General features: G+C 46.8%; 1 protein-coding gene across 1 annotated transcript; it reads left to right on the top strand.

Annotated features, from left to right (window-relative positions):
* Positions 1-789: 789 nt before the first annotated feature.
* Positions 790-21,011, top strand: nup98 (nucleoporin 98kDa). The gene is made up of 35 exons (XM_015402312.1): positions 790-938; positions 2,742-2,851; positions 4,701-4,796; positions 4,913-5,098; positions 5,191-5,327; positions 5,414-5,521; positions 6,670-6,850; positions 6,940-7,103; positions 7,197-7,334; positions 7,557-7,689; positions 7,768-7,860; positions 8,076-8,213; positions 8,329-8,462; positions 8,589-8,776; positions 8,985-9,104; positions 9,249-9,435; positions 10,453-10,558; positions 10,684-10,797; positions 10,881-11,019; positions 12,077-12,254; positions 12,341-12,502; positions 13,472-13,696; positions 14,092-14,215; positions 14,288-14,505; positions 14,587-14,759; positions 16,113-16,378; positions 16,461-16,736; positions 16,818-16,975; positions 17,054-17,194; positions 17,268-17,407; positions 17,926-18,147; positions 18,224-18,465; positions 19,328-19,482; positions 19,740-19,851; positions 20,105-21,011. Exons 2-35 carry the CDS (start codon positions 2,773-2,775, stop codon positions 20,302-20,304), a joined length of 5,433 nt encoding a protein of 1,810 aa, XP_015257798.1. The 5' UTR covers positions 790-938; positions 2,742-2,772; the 3' UTR covers positions 20,305-21,011.
* Positions 21,012-24,201: the final 3,190 nt, after the last annotated feature.

The following is a 24,201-nucleotide window of genomic DNA, read 5'->3' as shown; positions in this document are numbered from 1 at the left end:
CTTCCTGTTAAAAGTGACTTTTTCCTCTCCACTATCGCTACAAGCATGCTTGCTGTGAGGGATTGCCTTCGAGTCAATGAGTTCATGCAATCAACTGGTTTTCCTTAGATAGAAGACTTTGTATGATCTGGTTGAACTGTAAAGTGCCTCATGAAGAGTGTTGTGAATTGGCCCTATATAAATAAACTGAATTCATAATTCAAAAATTTGAAATATATTTTCATTTGAAAATAATCAACAGTCTGATTTTATTATTATTATTTTTTTTTTTCCTGAGATGTCCTTTTCCAAACATTCAGAATCCAAATTACCTATGACTTCACTTTTTTTCCTTTTACAAAAGTTCCAGAGGTAAATTCATCTCTGCTGCTTTTTTCTACCTCATATTTTCATTCCTTTAAACCTTCCAATAAAATACTTATTGTTGTTTTCATACGCAATTATATTCCGGATTTTATTCCAGTTGATGAGCATACAGTTACATAAAATCATGTATAAATAAATCATTTTAAAATGTGATCTAAAAAGGTTTTCTAAGTGCGACAGCAGCGCTAAGATGAACTGAGAGATAAGCAGAACCCTGAGGATCACAGACAGGAAAATCAGAAATTATTCCAAACATCAAAAAGGAAATAATAAAGGAAAATGTATTTACTCTTTAACCAAATATCTAAAACTAATATTACAAAGGCATCCATGTTTGAAATATTTTTGTTTTCATAATAATCTTGTATTTGCTCCGTGACGTAATCGTGTATGTAAGTGCGTAGTGACGCAGGGTTAGCTGTTTTCCCTCCTCTAACGGGGCGAAGCTTTTCGGCTGAGTTCATGTTCAGAAGCACCAAGTTGTGACGGTGAGCTCCACAGGGTCCATATCTTCATCTCTCTAGGTGGAGGTCCGGTTAACGGACCGAACTGTCACTTCGAAACCCGTAAAGGTAAACATTAGCTCAACTTCTCGCTCCTGTTTTCCACATTTAACCTCTCCTGTATTGCTAACGAAGTTAGCTCTGAGCTAGCAGAAGTTAGCATAGCGCCTTCAGTTAAAAAATGCTATGCAGCTTCAATAAACCACCCACTGTGACGTTGCTATGGCTAAAGCATTTATTATCTTCCGTATTGATAACTGGTTATTTTAACGCTTCTCAACTAAAATCCGCTAGATGTGTATAGCAGTAGCGGAAATAACAAACGTGTTTATTAGCTTTAGCTACATTAGCCTTGGAGGGATCGGTCTCACTCTGTGGAAACTAGCTCACTAATTTGAAAAAGAGTTTGGAGCCATCTGCTGTTAAAATGTGAAGGGTTGTTTCGGCTTCAAGCAGCGGGCTGAAGCTGCTGAGTTGGCCGGGATAGATGCACATGGAGCTGGATCAATAAACGGCCCATTTGGCTAACCTCAGTCAGCCCCGGAGAAACGTCATTAACCCTGAAAGACCCCACGGCGCCTCCTGATAAAGTTAGAAAAACTTTTTTATATAAATGTCTATATACGTTTTCTGGTATCTGCTTTAAGGCTTCGTTTTACACATAAACTTCTATATTCTTGCAGTAATTTTGGGATGAAGCGCGACTGTTTACACAGAGTTGTTTCACTAACATAAAATAAGATTTAAATGAAATCGTATTGATGTTTGACTAAAATACTGGGTTCCTAACAGGTCTGGTTAAATCTAGAAAGAAGCCAAGATGAAGGCCTGGCCTACAGGAATGATATTTTTGTCTAACAGGCTGATTTCTGATCAGCTGCTGGTTACAGCATGTCTCCAATATTTTATTAAGGTCATAAGGAAATCATATTTGAATGTCAAATCATTCTGGCTTAAACGTGTATATAAATGTACACTTTATCAGATGATATTGTCCCAAAATTTAGAATATTTCAAAATCCTGCCTTAAATTCTATGTTGTTCTTTTTCTATTATCTTGTGCAGGCCAGTTACTTATATGTCAGCCTGTACACCTAAAAGTGGCCAATCATATATCCATGGTCACGTGGATGGACGTCTGTGTCTTTAGCAGGTGTAGAGCTAACAGAACTGGCAGTGTTGCGAGGCAAGGGCTCAAACATGTACGGCTGGAAGCCTTCTACACCAAACCAAGCTTCTGCCGCCCTGGCGTCCTCTTCCACAACATCTTCGTCCCCGCTTTCTTCCTTTAAATAAAAAATGTATGACAGAGGAGACTCATCCACGACCTGCGACACTAAACTCTCCTCCTCTTGCATGTTTCCTCTGTCCATAGCGTTCCTTGACAGTGTCGTTGCTAAGTCACCAATTTAGTGTGACTTGGTCCCAATGGAATTTCCCATTGGGAACCTACTAGCAATAAGTTGCTAACTGGTTAGCAAGAGGCTTCCGATTAACCGGCCACAATCAAACTTGCTTGCGAACCTTCCGCCACAACAATGCCGCCCTCTTGGTAAATGACCAACCACATTCACTTTATTTACTCGTGTAAAGTCGTGCACCACTCTGGAAATGCGACTTTAAGATTAGGAAACTGAACCAACTGAAGTCAGACCTTGGCGAAAAAAGGCTTTGCAAGATTGACAGTAATGAAAACTCAATGTTCTAGATCTTCTTGACCGGACTTATTATTTCTGAAGACTTCTAGGTTTATTTTTTTTCTGTGAACTCTCTAACATCAGGCTCTTTTTAATGAAGATATTCTGTGAATAGAAATGTTAGTTGATCCTAATTGATGGAGATAACTTTTTGAAGCTGTTTGTCTCTCCACAGGAGATCTATGAGGTTCTGTTGACCCATCAGGATGTTCAACAGTTCATTTAACACTCCCTTCGGCGGGACGACAGGGGGCTTCGGCACCACATCAACCTTCGGTCAGCAAAGTGAGTTGGTTTTCTCTTAGTATGTGTGTCTCTCTGAACATTTAATGAACATTTAGTGAGATTTTTTTTTCCTTTGGCTGCAGATCAGGCTAATTATTAGATTTTCGGTGCTATCGTTACTGTCAGACCTGCAGCTCTAAGACCTACCAGGGGTTGCCAGATCATTAGTGGCACCTGTTCATCTGGCTGTAGTATGACTACATGGTGCCTGTTTTTAAAGCAAACATGTGTCACTTTTGACCCAAATATTAGCATAATCTGAGACATTTTTTAGCTCCATCTTCATCGCCTGCTGCGTGTCGATGTTCCTTCTGTGCTGCTCTGTGACATCAGAGGGTCGATTTGTCTCTAAATGGGTCATGTGACCCAGAGCACCACTTTGCATCAGTCTGAGCTCCCCTTAAACACCAGAGCTAACTAACAGCTGTTGGTTCTGACCTTGTGCTGATCAGACATGTTTCTGGTTCTCTGATGGAGGATTTCATCCTGAGGGGAATGTTTCCTCGTTTTTACCTGGAACTCCAGGACTGCTGGTCAAAACTGGTCTGATACCAATTTATTATACTTCAGTTACAAACAAACACTAATCAAACAGAGCTTGGCTCAAATGAAAAATACAAATAAACTTTAAGGCAAAGAGCACAAAACTAAGGTCGATTTTATTTTTATATTCAGGTATTAACATTGGACTGCGTTTCCACAAAGAACACATCACAATTTGTGAAGGACCCAAAAAACTTTGACCAGTGTATGAAAAGTTTACCCAACAGGAGCAATAAGTTTTATAACTAAACTCTAATTTAATTATAACATCTTTAAAGTACAGAGAAATTAAGAGGGTTCATTTAGAGCCCGTTTCAGTTTACCTGCAAGTTACAGCACCAGCTCCCCCTAGTGGCTAAAAGCTAGTGTTGCATTAAAACTGTAACTAACATAGAAAGGGTGATTTAAAATTCAAATGTCATAATTTGCACTGTTTACTGTGAATAACAAAGTATTTATATTTTCTTTTCATTCTAAAGCTGTGATTTTTAAAAGAAAAGAAAACCCAGGAAACACAAATAACAACTTTGAAAAAAATATATTGATATCAATAATGAAACAGGACCCTAGAAAAATAAAGTGTTGTGAGAAAGTATTGAACTGCAACTTATGATTATTTTGAAAACGTATTAATCTGTCAATTATTTTTCAGTTAATCAATTTATCAGATAGCAACAGGTTCCTTAAACAAGACTTTTTACTAAATTAATCCAGGTAAAATTAAAACGATTCAACTCGAGGAGATCTGGATAGAGCATTTTGACAGACAAAAAAGCTTTATCTTAAATGCAAAATTACAATTTTGGTTTGACTGTTTCTTAAGGGTTGGTTGATCTGTTATCTAAAGGCATATTTTACAGTCTTTAAAATCCAGGAAACAAACTATTACTATTATTGAATAATTATTATTAATTGTCAATATATTTGACAATTATTACAATAATCAATTATCACAATTAATCCGATTGTTTCAGTACTAAAAAAGTTTTTGACCAAACTGACAGTAGCTGCATTTAATTATATATCCTAATTTAAGGCTGTTTATTTATTTTCTCATGCATTTAAAAAAAAATAGTTCGAGGCTTTTTCAAATTAATCAAGATTTCACGTCAAGCTTCTCATCAGCGTGATTCTATTTACACCATAAATGTCCTTTACAGTTAGTTAAAAGCAGACATTTTAATTGGTAGGAATTAGAGATGATGCTGAACATTTGGTACGGCCCTGCTGATTCTCTTCAGAGCTGAACTAAGCCAGCACAGCCCAGATCTATCAGCAGGTCCTCATTTCCTTTCTTTGTAACCAGACACAGGTTTTGGGACGACGGGAGGATTTGGGACGTCTGCGTTTGGGGCGACCACCAACACCGGCGGACTGTTTGGCTCCACGCAGAACAAACCCGGTTTGTTAGCCCATCGTTCTGTTTCAGTTCTGATCCGCAGACAAGCTTTGAGTTTAAATAGAAAACTTATGAGCCATTTCATGTTGTTGTTTCTGTTCTGTGTTTCTTCTGACCAGGCGGCCTATTTGGATCCAGCACCTTCAGCCAGCCGGCCACCTCCTCCACCAGCACTGGTTTTGGCTTTGGCGCCGCCAGCGGAACGTCCACCAGCCTGTTTGGAAACACAGCAACCAACACCGGTGGCGGGCTTTTCTCCCAGCAGAACAATGCATTCGGCGCCAACAAACCAAATTCTTTTGGAAGTGAGTCCAGAACCGTCACCTTCCGAGCCTCCAGCGCCAGGAGCCAGGAGCTAATGTTGACCCTAAACTCTGCTTCCTGTGTTGTCCTCCAGGCTTTGGGACCAGTACCAGCAGTGGTGGCCTGTTTGGGTCCACCAACACCACCACCAACCCTTTCGGTGGTACCACCCTGTTTGGAGGCTCTGGCTTTTCAGCCAATCAGCAGCCAGGGACAACAGTGAAGTTCGCTGTGAGTGTTTAGGAGGAAGCAGCTCTGAGAGCGGGATGTGTTCTGATCCGTCGGCATGTTTAACCAGAATTCTGCTCCCTCCTCAGCCTCCAACAGGAAGTGACACCATGGTCAAAGCTGGCGTGACCACGAGCATAAACACCAAACATCAGTGCATCACAGCCATGAAGGAATACGAGAACAAGTCTCTGGAGGTGAGTTTGATTGGCCGACTTGAAGGTGGAGGAGCTCAATGGGCCTCGATCAGTCTGAAAGCCTGCGGGCCCGATTGCAAAACCTGACAGACTCAGTGGCTGTGTCCAATGTCTGCCCTAATCACTATATAGTGGGTACGCCATTTTAGATCAGTGTCCCAACATCTAGTGGATGAAAAAGTAGTGGACTCGAAATTTCCCACAATACCCCATGAAAAGAAGTGACCATCCATGGTCACTAGACGAGCAGATATATCCCGGAATGCTCTGTGCGGAGAGCTTTCCTCGCAAAGCATTATTTGATTTTCTATCACAGCGGCCCGCTGTCGCCACCCAATAACGTCGATAAATAACAAAGATGGCACAGGCAGAGCGCGTTAGAGGCAGTGTTACGTGACCAACGGGGAGAGAAAAGTAGTTGACTTATTGTTCGGACAGATGATCACTTGAGTTCACTATAAACTCCACTATATACTCATAACAATGAACTTTATTGATCTCACATTGGAGAAATTTTCCTCTACATTTAATCCATCCCCTTGGGGAGTATTGGGCTGCCATTGTGCGTCGCCTAGGTAGGAGTTTAAGGTTAAGAGTCTTGCTCAGAGACCAGAGTGGCAACAGTGGGAGTGGGAATCAAACTCAGAACCTCAGGATTCCAAGCTCTATGCCCTAACCACTAGGCCTCCACTCCCCAAGGTGGTTCCCGCTCTATATAGAGATTTAGGGATCTATGAGTTAGGACAGACGTTCAAACACAGTCCTCTGTAGAGGAAGTTCAGATGCTGGCGGATCTGGGAATAAACTGCTTTCAGCTGAGGTCATCATCAGCATGAGCTTCTAGATATTAGATGGTGACCTGCTGGATGTGGTTCCCATTGATGACCACCGGGTGGCATCTTCCAGCTGATCAAAGGGCGGTGAGCAGGATTTCATGTTTCTGCTTAGTGATTTTGGGAAAACTTGAGTGACCATCTTTGGTTCCTGAGTAATATTTTATCGACTTGGATTCATCTTAGTCCGTCCAACCAGAACCTGTTGGACAGAAATTTAGAAGTGACCCAGGAGACGTGCCTTATGCTCCTCCCCAGCACACGGCGGTAAGGTGCGGTGGGTAGATCAGTCTTCATCTTATCATATCTCTGCAGGAACTGAGGCTGGAGGACTACCAGGCGGGCAGGAAGGGCCCCACAAACCCGATGGCCCCGGGGACGGGCGGCCTGTTTGGTGGAGCCACGCCCACGTCCAGCGCCTCAACGGGACTGTTCGGTGCCTCCGCCTCCAACACCAACTTTAACTTTGGGGCAAACAAGTCCACATTTGGTGCCAGTAAGTTCTCATCCGGGTTAAAGGGGTTCAGAAATCAGGAATGTTTCATGTTGAAGATGTCTGACTGTTCTGGTTCTGTGCTCCGGCAGCTACAGGCTCCTTCGGAACCAACGCAGGGAATCTGTTTGCACAGCCCAACCAGCAGGCGGCCGGCAGCCTCTTCAAGCCCTTTGGAGCAACCACCACCACCCAGAGTGCCGGCTTCAACTTCGCCAACACCAACACCATAGGCCAGCCCAACACCAGCAGCATGGTGAGAGGTTCTACCGGGGCCACACTCCCCTTCAGGTCCAGAGGGAAATGGTCCCTCTTTCCTGTTTTTATTGGGATTTTTATGTCTCCTCAGGGTTTGTTTGGAAGCACGGCGGCTTCTCAACCCGGCGGCCTGTTTGGAAACACCCAGACCAGCACCACCACTGGGTTTGGAACGGGAACCGGGCTTTTTGCACAACCAAACGCTGGCTTTGGAAACGTCGGCACACAGGTAGAAATCAGATCTCCTAATTTTACTGTTGCAGAGATTTTCTTCAAACTCTGAACATTTGGGTCAGAGGCTCTGCTGAAGTTACGTTTACCGGTCCCGAATAAGAACCTGAATCCTTTCCTGGCCTATGAGGCCATCAGGGTCCAGAAGCGTTTCCTTTAACTCATCCTGTTTGGTTCTGCTGCCCCAGTAAACCCAGCGGTTCTGTCTGTCCTTTTCCAGCCCAGTTTGTTCGGGAACAAAGCCTCTGGCTTTGGAACCACGACCACAAGTGCTCAGTCTTTCGGCACCGGTACTCTCTTTGGGAACAAGCCCGCCCTGACTCTGGGAACCGGAACCAACACCTCCAACTTCGGTAAGCCTGGATGGTTCTGCTGGTCCGGTCTCGTCGTGGGCTTGTTTTTTTGCATAAATGTTTGTCTCTGGTCTTTAGGGTTTGGTACCAACCAAGCTGGAGGAGGACTCTTTGGGAACAAGACGGCCACTGGTGGACTCGGCGCTGGGCTTGGAACCGGCTTTGGGACAGGTAATGCTGGATTAAGTAGAAAGTGTTTATTTTTCATGGTTAAACATGTTAGAACTTTTATTAGAACCCAAATATTTTGACTAGAACACACTAAAGCTTCTGAATACATTGGTTCGGAACGACCCGTCAGAATGTTCCAGAACTGTAATTAAAACTGGCGGCTGATCAGAACAGCAACCCATTTCTAAGCCTCAAACTGGCCTCTCTGTCATCAGTTGGTACCGGAACCACTCTGTTTGGAAACAACCAGAACAAACTGGGCACCACGCTGGGAACCATGGGAGCGTTTGGAACCACGGGCTTCAACAGCGGAGGAACGGGTCTGGGCTTCGGGGCACCACAGCAGCCCGTTGGTGAGTTGTTGGTTCTTGTTCCTTCAGGACCATGAGTCATTCAAACGTCTTCCGACCCGCTGCCGTTAAGTGTTCTGACCCGTTTGAGGCAGCATTTTCTGCTTCCCCTTTTCAGCGCTGACCGACCCAAACGCCAATGCCGCCCAGCAGGCCATGCTGCAGCAACAGCTCAACGTTCTGGCCTACTCTCCGTACGGCGACTCGCCGCTCTTCAGGAACCCGCTGTCTGATCCGAAGAAGAAGGAGGAGGTGAGCTGACCCGCTGTTGGTTCTGGTTACCATCATCCAAAGAAAAGGATCAGAACCTGGAACTGTAGGTCTTCAGGAAGAACCAGAACCTTTGTTCTGATTAATTTTTTTATCATGTTCTGTCAGCGTCTGAAGCCGACCAATCCAACGGCCCAGAAGGCTCTGACCACGCCCACCCACTACAAGCTCACCCCCCGACCTGCCACCAAGGTTCGGCCCAAAGCGCTCACGTCCTCCGGCGCCTCCAAGTCACAGCTGTTTGACGGTCTGGATGACGACGAGCCGTCACTCACCAACGGAGCTTTCGTCCCCAGGTACTGCCTCATCGCCATGGTAATGGATTTAAACCATGTCTGATGGACCGAATGAGGCACATTCTGCCACGGTTCTGTTCAGGTGGAACATCTGCTCCTGATCTCCTCTGATCCGTTCGGACTGGTCCAAATGTGCGGTCCAAAACGGTCCAAATGTGTGACCCGTTTTGACCGGTGCCTCATGCCGCCCGGTTGTTTTTCTCTACAGGAAGAGCATCAAGAAGCTGGTTCTGAAGAACCTGAACAGCAGTCAGTACAGCAACAGCAGCCTGAACAAGGAGAACGATGACCTGGCCTCGCCATCGGACTACCCCCAGAATGGACACAGGTACCATCTGTGGGCCGAAACCCGCTGAGGCAGAACCAAAACCCACCTGAGCCAGTTTCTCGGTGGAAACTAGCTCAGATCTTTTTTGTGTGTGGAAAAGGATCAGTTTTCTTACAACTTGAATGGTTCTATTTGTTGTTTCAGCCAAGTAGAGGAGGAGGACATTCGGGAGGTTCCAGGTGTGAGCAACCGGACCGACGATGACCCAGAAGTCACCCAGTTCTATGTGAACCCCATCGCCAAACCCATCCCACAGGGCCGGGTCCAGAGCAGCCTGCAGGACACCATCAGTGACCTGAACATGCACAAGCAGCCGAGGAACGGCCTGGAGGTCAGCAGCCCACTTACCAGAACAGGAGATCCAATAAAAACCAGCTTCTCTGGGAGGTTCTAATTATTGTATCAGATCAGGGACCTCAGAACAGAACCTGTTAATTATCAGACCCACTTCTTCCTCAGAGGTTCTGGCGTCGTTGGTTTCATTCTGCTGCTGATCGGGTCGTTAGGATCTGTGAGCAAACCCAGAACACGGAGGAAAGTTTCCAGATTTGAAAGATAAATCAATTCATTTTATTTTATTTTATTATAGCACCTATGCACAATACATCATCTCAGGGCACTTTACAGAGGCAATTCAACCAGATCCTACAGGCAAATCATTTCAAAGTTTTCTATCTCAGGAAACCAGCTGATTGCATTAGCTTATTGATTCAAAAGCAATCCCTCAATCAAAGCATGCTTGTAGCGACAGTGGAGAGGAAAAAACTCCCTTTTAACTGGAAGAAACCTCCAGCAGAACCAGGCTCAGTGTGAGCGGCCATCTGCCGAGGCCGACTGGGGTTCAAGGAGGCAGAAGCAGATATAAAAAAAAAAAAGAAGCAGAGATACAAAAGACATTAAACCAGCACCATAGGTGGCCCCGACCAGGAAACACACAGACGAGCTCCAAGCCAGCTCCCATGTCTGGATGAAGAGAGCACATCCAGTTAGTGACAGTAGGGGAAACATTCTTTAATTTTTCAGCCATGATCTCCTTTATCTTCAGCTACATGGAAGAAAATGTGACGTTTGCTATGAAGATCCAGAGCATCTAGCTGTGCCTTTTTCTAATTCCTTTAGGGAAAAAAAAATCTTTTCACTGTTCAGCATAGAAATATAGAGGAAGACGAGCAGAACAGACACAATTTAAAACATTAGGAGCTTTGATGGTAGGAAGTTGGTCCACGAACCTGCTGTAGGTTTGCAAACTGATGGAGAATTATCCTGTTTAAATGTGAAGAGAATTGGTTCTGTCCGGTGCAAACCGACCAAAGCAGCAAACTGACCCCTTTTTCTTTTTTACTCTCAGCTGAGCAGTGATGATGTGTCAGCGTCCTTCGGGGAGGATTCTCTGCAGGAGGAAGAGGAGGAGGAGGAGCAGCAGCAGGAGCCTAAGCAGTCTCCTCATCCTGCAGGTCAGAAGCGTCTGTCTGGTTGAACCCGTGAATCAGTCTGTATTTGGTGTGAGAATGAACAGACTGATGCAGCTGCACAGATGTTTTGATCTCAGCTGAACTAAAAGCGCTGGTTCTGTTTGCAGGCATCGTTCTGAACAAAATGGGTTACTACACCATCCCCTCCCTGGACGATCTGGCCGAGATGGTGGATGAAAATGGAGAGTGTGTGGTGGAGAACTTCACCATCGGCAGGAAAGGTAAGTCTTTGTGTCTGAAAACCTCCCAGCATGAATGTGATTGGATGGCTGTCTGAGAGCTCTCTGCTGATTGGTCCTCACAGGTTATGGCTCGATCTTCTTCCCCGGCGAGGTGAACCTGACTGGACTCAACCTGGATGAGATCGTCCACTTCAGACGCAAAGAGGTCATCGTCTACCCGGACGACAAGAACAAGCCGCCGGAGGGGGAGGGGCTTAACAGGTGAAGTGACCACCCTGTTAAAACTAGCCCGCTGAAACCGATCTATGCCAAGTTTGGACCGAGCTTGCATCAGTTATCCGCACCGAGTTTGGTTCTTACGACCATTTACTCATCGCGCTAGCATGGTTCCTCGCCTCCTATTGGCGGGGTTCTGTTATCTTATGCAGGCCAGTTAGTTATACGTCAGCCTGAACAACTAAATTCGGCCAATCATACATCAACGGTCATCTGTCATTTAAATTTTTTTCAGCTATGGCATCTTGATTCATATGATGAAGCTAATATACGCAACGGTTGAAATAAGAATAATTTCCTTTACCATTGAGTTCCGTCCCAGTGTTCACGGGGATGGACGTCTGTGTCTTCAGCAGGCGTAGAGCTAACAGAACTGGCAGCGTTGCGAGGCAAGGGCTCAAAGGGCTGTAAGCCTTCTACACCAAACCAAGCTTCTGGCGTCCTCTTGCACAACATCTTTGTCTCCACTTTCCTCCTTTAAATAAAAAATGTATGACAGAAGAGACTCATTCACGACCTCCGACACAAAACTCTCCTCCTCTTGCATGTTTCCGCTGTCCATAGCGTTCCTTGACAGTGTCGTTTCTAAGTCATTAAATTTAGTGCTACTTGGTCCCAATGGAATTTCCCATTGGGAACCTACTAGCACCAAGTTGCTAATTGGTTAGCAAGATGCTTCCGATAATCTGGGCACAACCAGACTTGCTTGCAAACATTCCGCCACAACAATCCTGCCCTCTTATTAAATGACCAATCGCATCCATATTATTCACTCAGGTAAAGTCGGGCACCACTCGGGAGAATTCGGAAATGCAACGGTTGGAACAGCTGCTTCCCTACGACTTAAAGCTCCAGAACATCATCTTCTGTCGGGCCAAAATGGTTCCGCATTAATAAAACTAGTTCTTGTTTAGAGATGTTAAACTTGCCGAAGTTGGACCTAAATGGAGACGAGCGTCTCATCAGGCCCGATGGTTCTGTTCTATATCTTGTTTACCTCTGATTTGTTTTACGGTTCTGAGTGTTCTGGTTCTGTGTGCAGACGGGCCGAGGTGACTCTGGATGGCGTCTGGCCAAACGATAAGACGACCTGTGCTCAGATCCGCAGCCCAGAGCGTCTGACCGACATGAACTACGAAGGGCGGCTGGAGAAGGCCTCCAGGAGGCAGGGAGCCCGCTTCCTGGAGTACCGGCCAGAGACCGGCTCCTGGGTCTTTGAGGTGAGTCCAGGATTGGATCTTGGTTCTGTTGAACGAGAAACCTGAGCTCTGTAGTGTTCTGACTCTGACCCCTCTCTCCTTTTAAGGTCACCCATTTCTCCAAATATGGACTTCAGGACTCCGACGAAGACGACGACGTCCCGCCTAAAACTGACCCCAAGAAGCTGAAGACGATGATGTCACTGCCTGCCTCCAGGCTGCAGCAGCTGCTTCCTCCATCTCAGCAGCAGGTGGCGCCACAGGCTCAGGTAGAGCCTCATCCTCATCCTCGCTGACAGCCACATCCTTTCCACTGATGAAGAGCAGCGGCTCCAGTTCTGATCCAGACCCAGTCTGGGCCTGCTTTAGCTTCTATTGTTACATTTCTGGTTGTATCCTAGTTACGGGAAACCAGTCTGAACTGGTCTCTGACGGGCCGGAGCAGCTCTCTGTTCTGGTTCTGTTTAGTCTCAGATTTAAGGAGGAAAACGTTAAAGTCTGATCAGAGATTCTTCTGTTGCTCCTCCTCCAGATTTAACTTGTTCTTGGGTTTCTAGCCCAGATTTATGAACCCACTTTCGTAGAACTGGTTTATCTGCTGGTTCTGAGCTTTTTGTCTGTTAGATGATGAAGAACTGCAGGTTCTGATCGGATCTAAAGTTCTGTAGTCAGAAGTTCAGTCGGTTTTAATCTGGTCCAAACCAGAAGGATGTGGTGGTGGTTCTGACTGACCCATTCTAACTCTGCATCGTTACCCATTAGTTTGTTTAAGAAATGATGAGGTTCTGGTTCCTTTACTAGAAAGTGATGATGATGATGATCCACCAATCACAGCTTTGATGTTTCTGCTCTTTGAACTTCTGGGGTTTTATGCTTTTAATCATGTTTATGCAAAAATGAAATTATCTCTGGGGATCGTAGCAAAAACAGCCGATTGATCCACGGTGGGTGGCGTTCTGTGAGTTCCCATCAGAACCAGAGCTGTTCCACTGTCTATCTGCAGGAAACGCTTCTTGAACTTTAAAGATCTGATTATGGATGAAATGTTTTGACCCATTTGGGTTTTTGCTGATAAAATGTTTGATTTTTTTCTGTTTTAATAAAATTTGTTTATGAAGATCCTTTTAGTTTGAGACTGATTTTATTTTGGGTTCTGGAAGGAACTGATGGATCTCTGAGCTCACAGCAGAACCAGGATGTTCTGTCTCACCCTCTGGACGCTCTCTCTCTGTCTTCAGTCCACCGCTGTGGATCTGGCGAGCGGCATGGCGGAGCTGGACAGCGACATGGCCGACATCACGCAGAGCGTCCCGATGGAGAGCATCCTGGGAGCCGAAGACGGCGAGCTGCCGCTGGACGACACGGAGCTGAGCAAGCTGGGGGGGGAGGTTCTGGCTGACCATGAGCTGACCGGGTCCAGCCACATCCCCTCCTCTCTGGGCATCAACCCGCACACCCTGCAGGTAGAACCGCCGTCCAGAGGAAGAACTTTATCCGACCTCAAGGTTCTGCTTTAACACAGAGGGGATTCCTTATGAAACTCTGACCAGCATCATGGTACCAATGATCCAGTCTGGGTTCTGACTAAGCTTTTCACTGAGGTCTGATGCAGGAAGTCTGTATCGTTCTCAGGTGTTTGGTCCAGAAGGACCGGCTTCCTGCTCAGAACTGGTTCTGGTTCCTATATGTCAGACCTGCTTCCTGCAACTAAACTGGGTCTTACTGAAACCCAGTTTCAGTAAGACCCAGTTTAGTAAGACTACCAGTTTGAGTAGAGAAGAACCAGAATCTCGGACAGTTTTCCTTTATTGCTGCCAATTAATCGGATCAGAACCTAATCGGGTCACTTCCTGTTCAGATCATGAAGGCGTCGCTCTTCACTGAGGAAGAGGAAGATGACATGTTCCAGAACAGAACCAAAGGATCCACGGACACCTCGTCTCCTCGGGTCATCCTGTCGGGACCTCTGGGTCGACCTCCAGGTACAGACCCCCAGAACCAGCAAAAAAGGTGACGATGATCTTTATTTCTAACTGATCTTCCTCCTCCTGCAGTCGGGGGCCTCCTTCAGGCCCGTTTCAGTACCTCTCAGCGTTTGGACTCCCCCCGGCCGTCTGCGCTGGCCGACCCTCCACGGCCCATGCAGTGGAAGAGCCCAGGCCCCGCCTCCTTCCTGCTGCCGCCCAGAGTTCCAGAACCGGCGATTCGAACAGTGGGAGTCCGCAGGCTGGGCGGCCCGGTCCCCCTCAAAGAATCGGTCACTCAGGGCAAGGTCGGTTCTGATTATTGTAACATTTAACGACTTGTACCGCTGGAACCAGAACCAACGTGTCCTTCCTTTGCTGTCCTGCAGGGGGCGCTGTTGATGGACACAGGCCTCTTCGCCACCCGCTCATTCAGGGTGGGCTGGGGGCCCGGCTGGACCTTGGCCCACTGCGGTAGCCGGCTCGGCTCTCAGAACCAGCACCAAGAGGTCGGCTCCAAGACGGACTTCAGCTTCATGCCCAAACCATCCAGGAACAAACCGTAAGCAGAACCTCTGACCCCGCAGCACAGGAAGGTTCTGTTCTGGTCCATCAGAGCCCTGAGGAGCTTTAGGAGAAGTTAGCTGCTAGTTGGAGAGGATCCCGCAGGATGTTAATAACAGAACCTTTACAGAACTTCAGAAGGAAACCCAGTCAGCCTGCGGAGTCAACAAAGAATTTAGTAATAAAACCTCAAAGCAAGCGGTTCCAGAACTGAAGAGAAAATGTGTTTTATTTTGGAATCAGGAAATGAGTCAGAACCTGACATCTGGAGCTGGTTTGGTTCCTAGTTTAGGGATGAAGACTAAAGAAACGGGTCAGAGTCACAGTGGGCCCAGAGAAACCGGTGCCTCTCAGTGGACCTCAGTTCTGAATGATCCACAGAAAGATTCTTTGATTAAAACATAAAAACAAACAGCAGGTTGAGTTTAAGCGTCTTCATGAAGAAGTTTGATGTTCTGATGGAGTTTAAAACCAGATCTTCTTTTCGACCCGATGCTTCAAAGGCTCCTCCAGGGCTCTGCTGGTTCCGCTCCCGCTGTGTAGGTACCAGATCTGCTCAGGCTCTGGGAATATCAGTGGTGTTAAGCTACATGATGTAAAACAATGTGGTTGCCCTGACAACAGTAACATCATGCAGCGTCTGTGTGCAGAGTTGGGAGCATCTGTAGCGTTAGCGTGTCTAATGATTGATTACCTGATCGATAACAAAACTGAAAAAATCTGTCAATGCTGAATAAAGTAACTGCAAGACCGTAATATAAAGGGAAGAGCTGGGTAGCAATGTGGCTAGCTGTGCTCAGTAGCTAATAGGTTAGCTGGTTTTAGCTCGGTCAGTTATTAAGCCACACTATAATCTTTGTGTCAACCGTTAGTTTTATAATAACTGTTGTTTTATTTGTCTAAAATCTCCATGAAAGCCATTCATTAGGATTTTCTATTTTTCCTTCCCTGCCCTCAGAGCTTAATAAAAATTATTTAGGATAAGCTGGGACTTTTTCCCTCACCTTGGCAAACGGCAAAGTTCATTCTGTCTTAGAGGGCACTGCTTTCTTTCAAGACTGACAATGATTGTTTTCTACTTTCGGCTACTTTAGATTACATGAAATGTAAAATAATAGCAAATATAGTAGGTAATGATGTGTTAAGACTCCAAAAGAGATTTGATCCTTAAGAAAGGGGTGCAATACAGTTTGTCCAAGTGGAGTTGCCATATGATGACATCATAAGAAGGGGCGGGCCCCCGAGCAGATCTGGTTCCTACAGCGGACCTCAATCTGCTGGGATTCTGCATTGATCCTCTGCTGATTCATGTTCTTCAGAACCGATCTTCTGTCTGAATGTTTGTGTTCAGGCTCGCTGAGAGCCCCTTCAAGGTGGTTCTGGAGCAGCTGGTGGGACTGGAGCCTCTGCAGAGGAAGACCAGTGAGGAAGAGGAGGAGGAGGAGGACAGCAATGCAGTGCTGCAACGCCCCCTGGAGATCTGCCTGAAGAACAGCACCGTCAGCATCCCAGAGGGAGGCGCCTGTCCTCTGGTGGAGCCTCAGAGCGGCGTGGCGGCGCTGCACGAGTACGCCGAGTGGATCACGGAGCTGAGGGAGCGGCGGGACGACGCAGAGCGTGAGTTTTTTTAGACCCAACCTGGTGAAGGGCGGAGTCTGCTTTGACCTCAGAGATGAACGTCCTCCTCTGTCCCCCACAGCCGTCCTGGCTCACTGGGCCGAGGTCTGGACCCTGTGTGAGGCCCTGTGGGGCCGCCTGGGCCCCTCCCATCAGGAATCGGAACCAGAACCGCTGGGCGAATACGAGCAGCAGCTGCAGAGGCGGCGCGCCTTCTCCGCCTGGCTATCCCACGGCGCCTCCTGCAGGGTGGAGAAGGAGGTGGCGCTGGTTGGGAGGAGTCGTCACACAGAGGCCGTTTTCAGCTATCTGACAGGAAGCCGCATCAGCGAGGCGTGTCGGGTGGCCCAGAAGGAAGGTGAGCGGAACCAGGAGCTGAAAGTGGATGTTCTGAGGTTAGAGGAGATGATGGTGATGAAGACGAGCTGTCTGTCTGCAGGAGACCACCGGCTGGCGCTGCTGCTCTCTCAGGCCGTCGGCTCCCAGTTCTGCCGCGACCTGCTGGGCCTGCAGCTCGCCGACTGGAACCGGATGCAGACGGACCACTACATGACGGAGGACAGACTTCGGATCTTTGTCCTGCTGGCCGGGAAGGCTGTGAGTCTGCCGACTCGGTTTGTTTCTATGGTTTCCCGGTGGGCGACCCGTCCTCAGGACTTTTTCCTGTCGCTGCAGGTGTGGCAGTCGTCGGAGTCGGCGGTGAACGTTTGCTCTGAGCTCGACTGGAAGCGCTGCCTGGCGCTGCACCTGTGGTACATGCTGCCTCCCACCGCCTCCGTGGCCGACGCCCTCGCTAAATATGAAGCCGCGTTCCAGGTGAGCCTCAGTCACCCTGCTCGCCGCTGCCGGGTCAGAACTTTCCTCACAAAGTTTGGTTCTTGTCCTGCAGGGCTCCACTGAGGCTGGCCGGTACGCCTGTGCCCCCCTGCCCCCCTACCAGGAGGCGGAGCTACCAGATGAGGAGGAGGAGGAGTCTGAGCGGCCGCTGTACGATCTGTGTTTCCACCTGCTGAAACTCTACAGTGACAGGTAAAAACACCAGAACCAGTTTTTATTCTGTGGTTCTGAAGCGTCTAAAGGTTCTAATGGGTCCAGTTCGCCGCTGAAGGAGCCAGAAAAGTTCTGAGACCTTAAAATGTTTCAAACAGCAGAGATTGATGAACAAATCGAGTTCTAAGTAGAGACGAACCAAATCCATACTATGATCCGACAATAACTGATTGTCTGGATCAGATATTAGAGAAATAAAAATCAGTTCTATGACAGCAGCTCTGGAGGTTTTATATCTATGCTAATGTGAAGCGTGATGCCTTCACTGACATGCTGACAGAAACAGCTCATTCTCTCAGCTGTAGCATTGGATATCATATCAGCTCATGGATCCGTAGTTGATTGGATCGCTGGTTCTAACGTTGTTCTGGATTGATCCGGTTCCCCTAATGTCCTGTTCTGATGGGGATCAAACATGTTAATCAGGTTTAATAATCAGAACCTTTTCAGCTTGATGATGATCGGCATTAAGGTTTCAGATCTGTTTCCTCATGCAGACACTACAGCCTGCAGCCGCTGCTCGACCCGCTCACCGTCACCTGGCGACGCCTGGATTACCGCCTCAGCTGGCACCTGTGGGGCGTCCTGCAGGCGCTGAACTACAGCCACCTGAGCGTCTGTAGGCAAGGCCTGGTCCATGCCAGCTACGCTGCCCAGCTGGAGAGCGCCGGCCTCTGGCACATGGCCGTCTTCATCCTGCTGCACATCCCAGACCACAGGTAGGCGGGCATCGCCCATCATGGATCACAGCTCGGCTGTCCCCATCAGGGTGCTGATCTTCCTGTTTCTCCTCAGCCAGCGAGAGCGAGCCGTCAGGGAGATGCTGACGCTACACTGCCCCCTACTGGAGACGGAGGAATCTGTTCGCAGGGAGCGCTTCCTGACGGAGCGGCTGCTCATCCCCGAGAGCTGGATCCACGAAGCCAAGGCCATCCGGGCCCACAGGGACGGAGACCGGCGCCAGCAGGCGCTGCACCTGTACCGGGCCGGATACTGGAACCAGTGCCACCGGCTGCTGATCCAGCACCTGGCCTCAGGTACCAGAGGGGGCGGGTGGAGGTCAGGGATGCTTAGTAGGTCCGATCAGGTCAGAGGTTCTGTTCTGTAGGAGTTTGTTGAAACGGGTCTGAAAGGCGGCAGAGTTGCGGCTTAGACCAAGTAAAGGAGCGCTGGAGAGAACTGGAGCAGAACCAAATCACAACGGGTCCAATTCGGTTTTATTTAAGATTTTTTTATGACAAGGTAAGGTTTAGGCTACGTTCACGCAGCAGGTTTTAATGTTTTAATGTTCTTTGATTTTTCTGTGAAATCTGATGTTTTTTTGTTTTTGTTTTTTGCTGTCCACATTTCCAAATATGTGCGACTTGTATGTCATTTCCTGTGTGAGCTGCATTCATACAACTCTAGTGTCCCGCATGCACAGTAGAGGACGCAATAACATCAGCAAGCAAGTGTGCTCTTTGTTTAGAGAAGTAAACATGGATGGTAGAGCTGAAGCGCATCTAGCGATCTTTCCCAAATATAAAACTCAATCTTTTCAAGATAGTAAAAAAAAAAAATCGTTCTCCATGGTTGTTTTACTTCCCACTTCTGCGTAGCAAGATGCTGACTAGTGACCTTTGTTGAGGATTAATGACGTTCAGGTCGAATGAATGTTACCTGGTTGCATATGAAAAGATCATCTCCCTCTGGATTCAGGACCAAATACCAAAGCAGTCTGGGTCGCTTTGGAGAAAATCGGATCTGTGTTTTTCACTCACTGTCGTGAGAAGATCGGATACAGGTGGCATATGGGCAAAAAAATCTGTTTTTGGTCTCTTCAGGCTGTAGTGTGAGTGTAGCCTAAGTTTCCAGCTGAAGCAGATTTTCTGAGTCTGTTTTCACTGTGGCCTCCTGCAGACTGCATCATCAACGACGACCACGACTACCTGCTGGAGTTCCTGGAAGGCCTGGCAGTACCTGAACACAGCGCCAGCATCCAGGACTGGGACACGGCAGGGAGAGTCTACCTAGACTACATCCGAGTCATCAAGTGTCTGCAGGACATCCAGCAGGTACGTTCACACATGGCTTCTGTTCTGGGTGGGACCTGATCCGGGGACAGGATGGTTCGACAGAACCAGATTTCTGCTCAGAATGACCCGGATCCACATTTTAACATGAATCTGGTCTGAAGAGGTTTTGACTGCAGATGGTTCAGATGCAAACAGAAAAGATCTGGTTCAAATCCAGAACCAAAACGATCCATGTCTGGAAGTGAACCAGGAAAACCAGGTTTGGACCTTTCTCACTGAGGTTCTTTTTTTCCCAGATGGAGAACACCGGATACGAGCTGGAGCGTCTCTATGCCGACGTGACGTCGCTCTGCAGCCGGATCGAGCTGCTGCCCTGCAGGACGGCCAAGGACCGCCTCGCCCAATCAGGTGACAGCTTCACACACTGAGAGGAGGGAACCAATCACAGCGCAGCTCTGATTCAATGTTCAATGATGGCAGCTTCACTTCAGAAATAATCAGTTCTAAAAAAAAAATAAATGTTTGGATTTTTGAAGTTTCTGGACGAAACAGTAAATTCTCTCTGAATTAGATGAAAGCTTCAGTAAGGTTCTGTAGAACTTTTTTTATACACATAATGTTTCATCTGAACTAAGCCCCGCCCCTTCTCCCTTCCCTACAGAAATGGCGAAGCGTGTGGCGAACATACTACGGGTGGTGTTAAGCCTGCAGCAGGGTGACGGTGCTGCCGACCCGCTCAGCATCCCACTGGCCCAGTTGGCGCCGCACATCAGCCGCCTACCGATGCCGGAGGACTACACCCTGGAGGAGCTGCGGGGCCTGACGCAGTCGTACCTGCGGCAGCTGGTCGTCAGCCAATGAGAGCGAAGGACTCTCTGAGAGACGCCAGAAAACAGAGGTTCTGATCGGTGGGTCCAACAGAACCGTCTGAGGCTGAAAACCAGCTGTTGATTAATCCCCAGATTTATCGAGTAGTCGGACTCCAACCAGAGTTTAACCTAGATGGACCGGTTCCGAGTCTGATCAGAACTTTTCAGCTGATATGGGAGTTTTGCAAAGATCCGACGGGTTTCCTTCCTGGTTTTATCTGAAAGTTTCCTCCAAACGGGTCAGAACCAGAAATGTTTCTTTCTCATCATTTGTATGCTGACCTCAGCGACCCTCTCTGTTAGGTATCAAAGGATTATGGGTTTTGATCAGCTGTTGGTATGTGAATAAAACGGATCTATAACAGAACCGGAACCGTCTGTTGTTCAGATTGGACTCTTGAAAACTGAACTCAGATGTTCTATTTTTTTAGGTTTTTCTGTTTGTTTTGGATAGAAATGAGAATTTAAACCTTGTTCTGATCCAGGTGAGGATTTTCTGCATAGTGACATCAGAACCATTAAGGGAGCGGCAGAACTTTCTGTTTTCTTCACGCTTGCAGAACCAAGCTTCTTTAGAGTGTTGTTGTCATTTAACAGACTGGTGTTCATGGATTGAGCCGGGTCTGTGTGGAGTCCTGAGTGTCTGAGTGTGTACGCATGTGTTTCTGTTGCTTATATTTTTAATAAAGTTGAATTGGAAATAAAAATCTGTTGGCTTTATTTTGTCTCACTTTGCATTTATAAATCAGCTCTGATGATCCAGAAATTAAATGTTCTGCATTTAAATGTTTACGAAAATGTAGAATAAAGTACAGCTCTTATGATGGCCTATTCTATTTTCAAAACAGTGTGCAGCCTTCATATTTGCATTTTATGGAAGAAGGAAAGCTCAAAAGTTTGAGCAAAAAAAAGGTGATATTTATAAAACTACACGTAACAGCAGCACCTTTCCTCTGTGGGGGAGCCTTATGGGAAAAAAAAAAAAAACACCACTTGGTTATCTCATAATTATGAGATACTATCTTATATCATAATGATTGCCAACTTGAAGACAGTAACTAATGAGATACTGAATCATAAGTATGATTCAAGTTCATTTTTTCTATCGGAGATGTACCTATTATACATGCCTACAAATGAGTATGCATAATAGTCAAAAGAGCCAGAAGCTTGTATCCCGTATCGAAATCACCATGGCAACAGTTTGACACAGAGACACCTCAACACTTGTTAGGGGATGAATTAAAAAGTGTGCTGCTCCGTTGAGCTCAATTATTGCTTAAAGTTGTAGGCAAGTCGTATTTAAATTTTAAATCATTCTGGCTTAAACATGTACCGTATATAAATATACTCTTTATCAGACCATATTGGCCCAAAAGAGAGAGGAGACTCATCGACGACTTCCGACACCAAACTCTCCTCCTCTTGCATGTTTCCTCTGTCCATAGCGTTCCTTGACAGCGTCGTTGCTAAGTCACCAAGTTAGTGCTACTTGGTCACAATTTAATTTCCCATTGGGAACCTACTAGCACTAAGTTGCTTACTGATTAGCAAGATGCTCCCGACAAACCTGCCACAACCAAACTGGCTTTTGAACCTTCCGCCACAATAATCCCGCCCCTTTGATAATCGACCAATCACATTCACTTTATTCACTCCTGTAAAGTCGGGCACCACTTAGGAGAATTCGGAAATGCAATGGTTGGAACAGCCGCTTCCCTACGACTTTAATGCTGATAACTAATGTTTGACAAGACGTTAACGTGACCCCCATGTTTCTATTAGTACAGCCGTCACCACACTAACATGGAGTAGGCATCATTTTTAAAACGATTTAGGACTTTGCAGAAAAAAAAGGTTTATTCCATGTACAAAAATATTCATAAAAGCAGACGCTTCCTTATTATCATGCAGGCAGAGGCAGCGCTAGATGGAGGTCAGGGGTAAAAATGGCCACCCTAACGTTGGCCACCACTGTCTTTTTCCACTCTTTTCATAAACGAGAAGGATGTTCAACTCTTGAAAAGGTGGAACCTGGAACGCTGCTGGATCAGAATCTGTCTCTCCATCCACCTTGAAGCACTTTTAGAACCTCACTGGCGACATGTCACATGCCAACCTGCTTTAAATCCTCCACTATTATCCCTGTTCCCAACAAGCCAAGGCCAATTTAGACCCGTCGCCCTGACCTTTGGAGTTATGAAGTCCTTTGAGCTTATTGTGCTTTCACACCTGAAAGAGATCTCGGACCCTCTACAGTTTGCCTACAGAGCCAACAGGTCTGCAGATGACGCTGTCTATTTGGCCCTTCACTACATCCTCCAGCACCTGGATTCTGCAGGTTCCTAAGCCAGAATCCTGTTTGTTGATTTCAGCTCTTCCTTCAATACAATCATCCCAGCTCTGCTCCAGGAGAAGCTCTCCCAGTTGAGTGTGCCTGACTCCACCTGCAGGAGGATAAAAGACTTCCTGTCTGAGAGGAAGCAGCACGTGAAGCTGGGAAAAAATGTCTCAGACTCACAGCTGATTAGCATTGTTTCCCCCTCAGGGCTGTGTTCTTTTCCTTTGCTCTTCTCCCTGTACACCAACAGCTGCACCTCCAGTCATCCATCTGTCAAGCTTCTGAAGTACGTGGACGACGCCACTCTCATCGGACTCCGATGGTGACGAGTTCGCCTACAGGTGGTTGATGGAACATCTGGGGACCTGGAGCAGGAAGAACAACCTGGAGCTAGATGTTGTGGACTTCAGGAAGAACTCAGCCCCAGTTATCCCCATCACCCTCTTTAACTCCACTACTGACACTGTGGAGTCTTTCTGCTTCCAGGGAACTATCATCTCATGGAACCTAAAGGGGGAGCTGAACATAGACTCCCTCACCACGAAAGCCCGGCAGAGGATGTACTCCCTGCAGCAGCTGAAAAATTTAACATCTCAGGTTGGTACGACTCAGAATACAGACAGTGGACCCAGAACTTTGTGGTCTGGTGCCAGCAGAACCACCTCCTGATTAATGCAGGCAAAAACAATGAACTAGTGGTGGACATTCACAGAAGCAGATCCACCCCACTGACACTGGTGAACATCCAGGGAATGTAGATTGAGATAGTGGGCTCTCCTGAAGACCTTCTATGCCTCTGCTGTGGCATCAGCCATCTTCTATGGAGCTGTCTGTTGGAGCAGTGGCTTATCTATAGCTGAGAGAACGCAGCTGGATAATGAACATATATATATATATATATATTTTTTAAGCTAAAAGAAGTAAAGAGCTAAGCTAGAGCTGCAGCAAAACTTATTGTTCATATGTATCAGGGCAGATTTACAGAACAGAGTGTAGAAACCAAACAGGTGCAGATGGGAATGCTGAGAATGACGTTGCTCCGACACACACACAGAAAGAAGCTGATTAACAGGGGAGCAGAAAGGCAGGAAGCAACTCCATATTTGGAGATAGGAAGTAGGGAGTATGATCATTCTGTGGGACTGTCTGTGTGAAACTGTAACATTTTCCCCTATGAAGATAATAAAAAGAGCCTTTAATGCAAGGGGGGGTCAGAGTTGCTATTCGCAGATGCGTGCTGCTGATGCTCCTCTCCCTTTGCAAAGGCGAATCGAAGCTTTGTTGTCCAGAATTTTTATAGAACACTACATCTCAGTTAAGTTACCTGCACTCGAATTAACGCACCCGGGGGAAAACCATGACGGTGTTTTTCAACAATAAGCTGATCAGGAAGGCCAGCTCTGTGATTAGATGCTCCTTTGACTCAGTGCAGAAGGTGGGAAACAAAAGGATCCTAACTCCCTTAAAGGAATAGTACACCCAAAACATGATTAGCCTTCATTTTCTACTCACCCCCATGCTGAACAACACTCTGGAGTACTTTTTTGA

Source organism: Cyprinodon variegatus, unplaced genomic scaffold (genome assembly GCF_000732505.1).
Source record: "Cyprinodon variegatus isolate N-32 unplaced genomic scaffold, C_variegatus-1.0 Scaffold1333, whole genome shotgun sequence".
Classification (NCBI taxonomy): Eukaryota; Metazoa; Chordata; class Actinopteri; order Cyprinodontiformes; family Cyprinodontidae; genus Cyprinodon; species Cyprinodon variegatus.
This window is presented reverse-complemented; position numbering and strand designations above follow the sequence as displayed.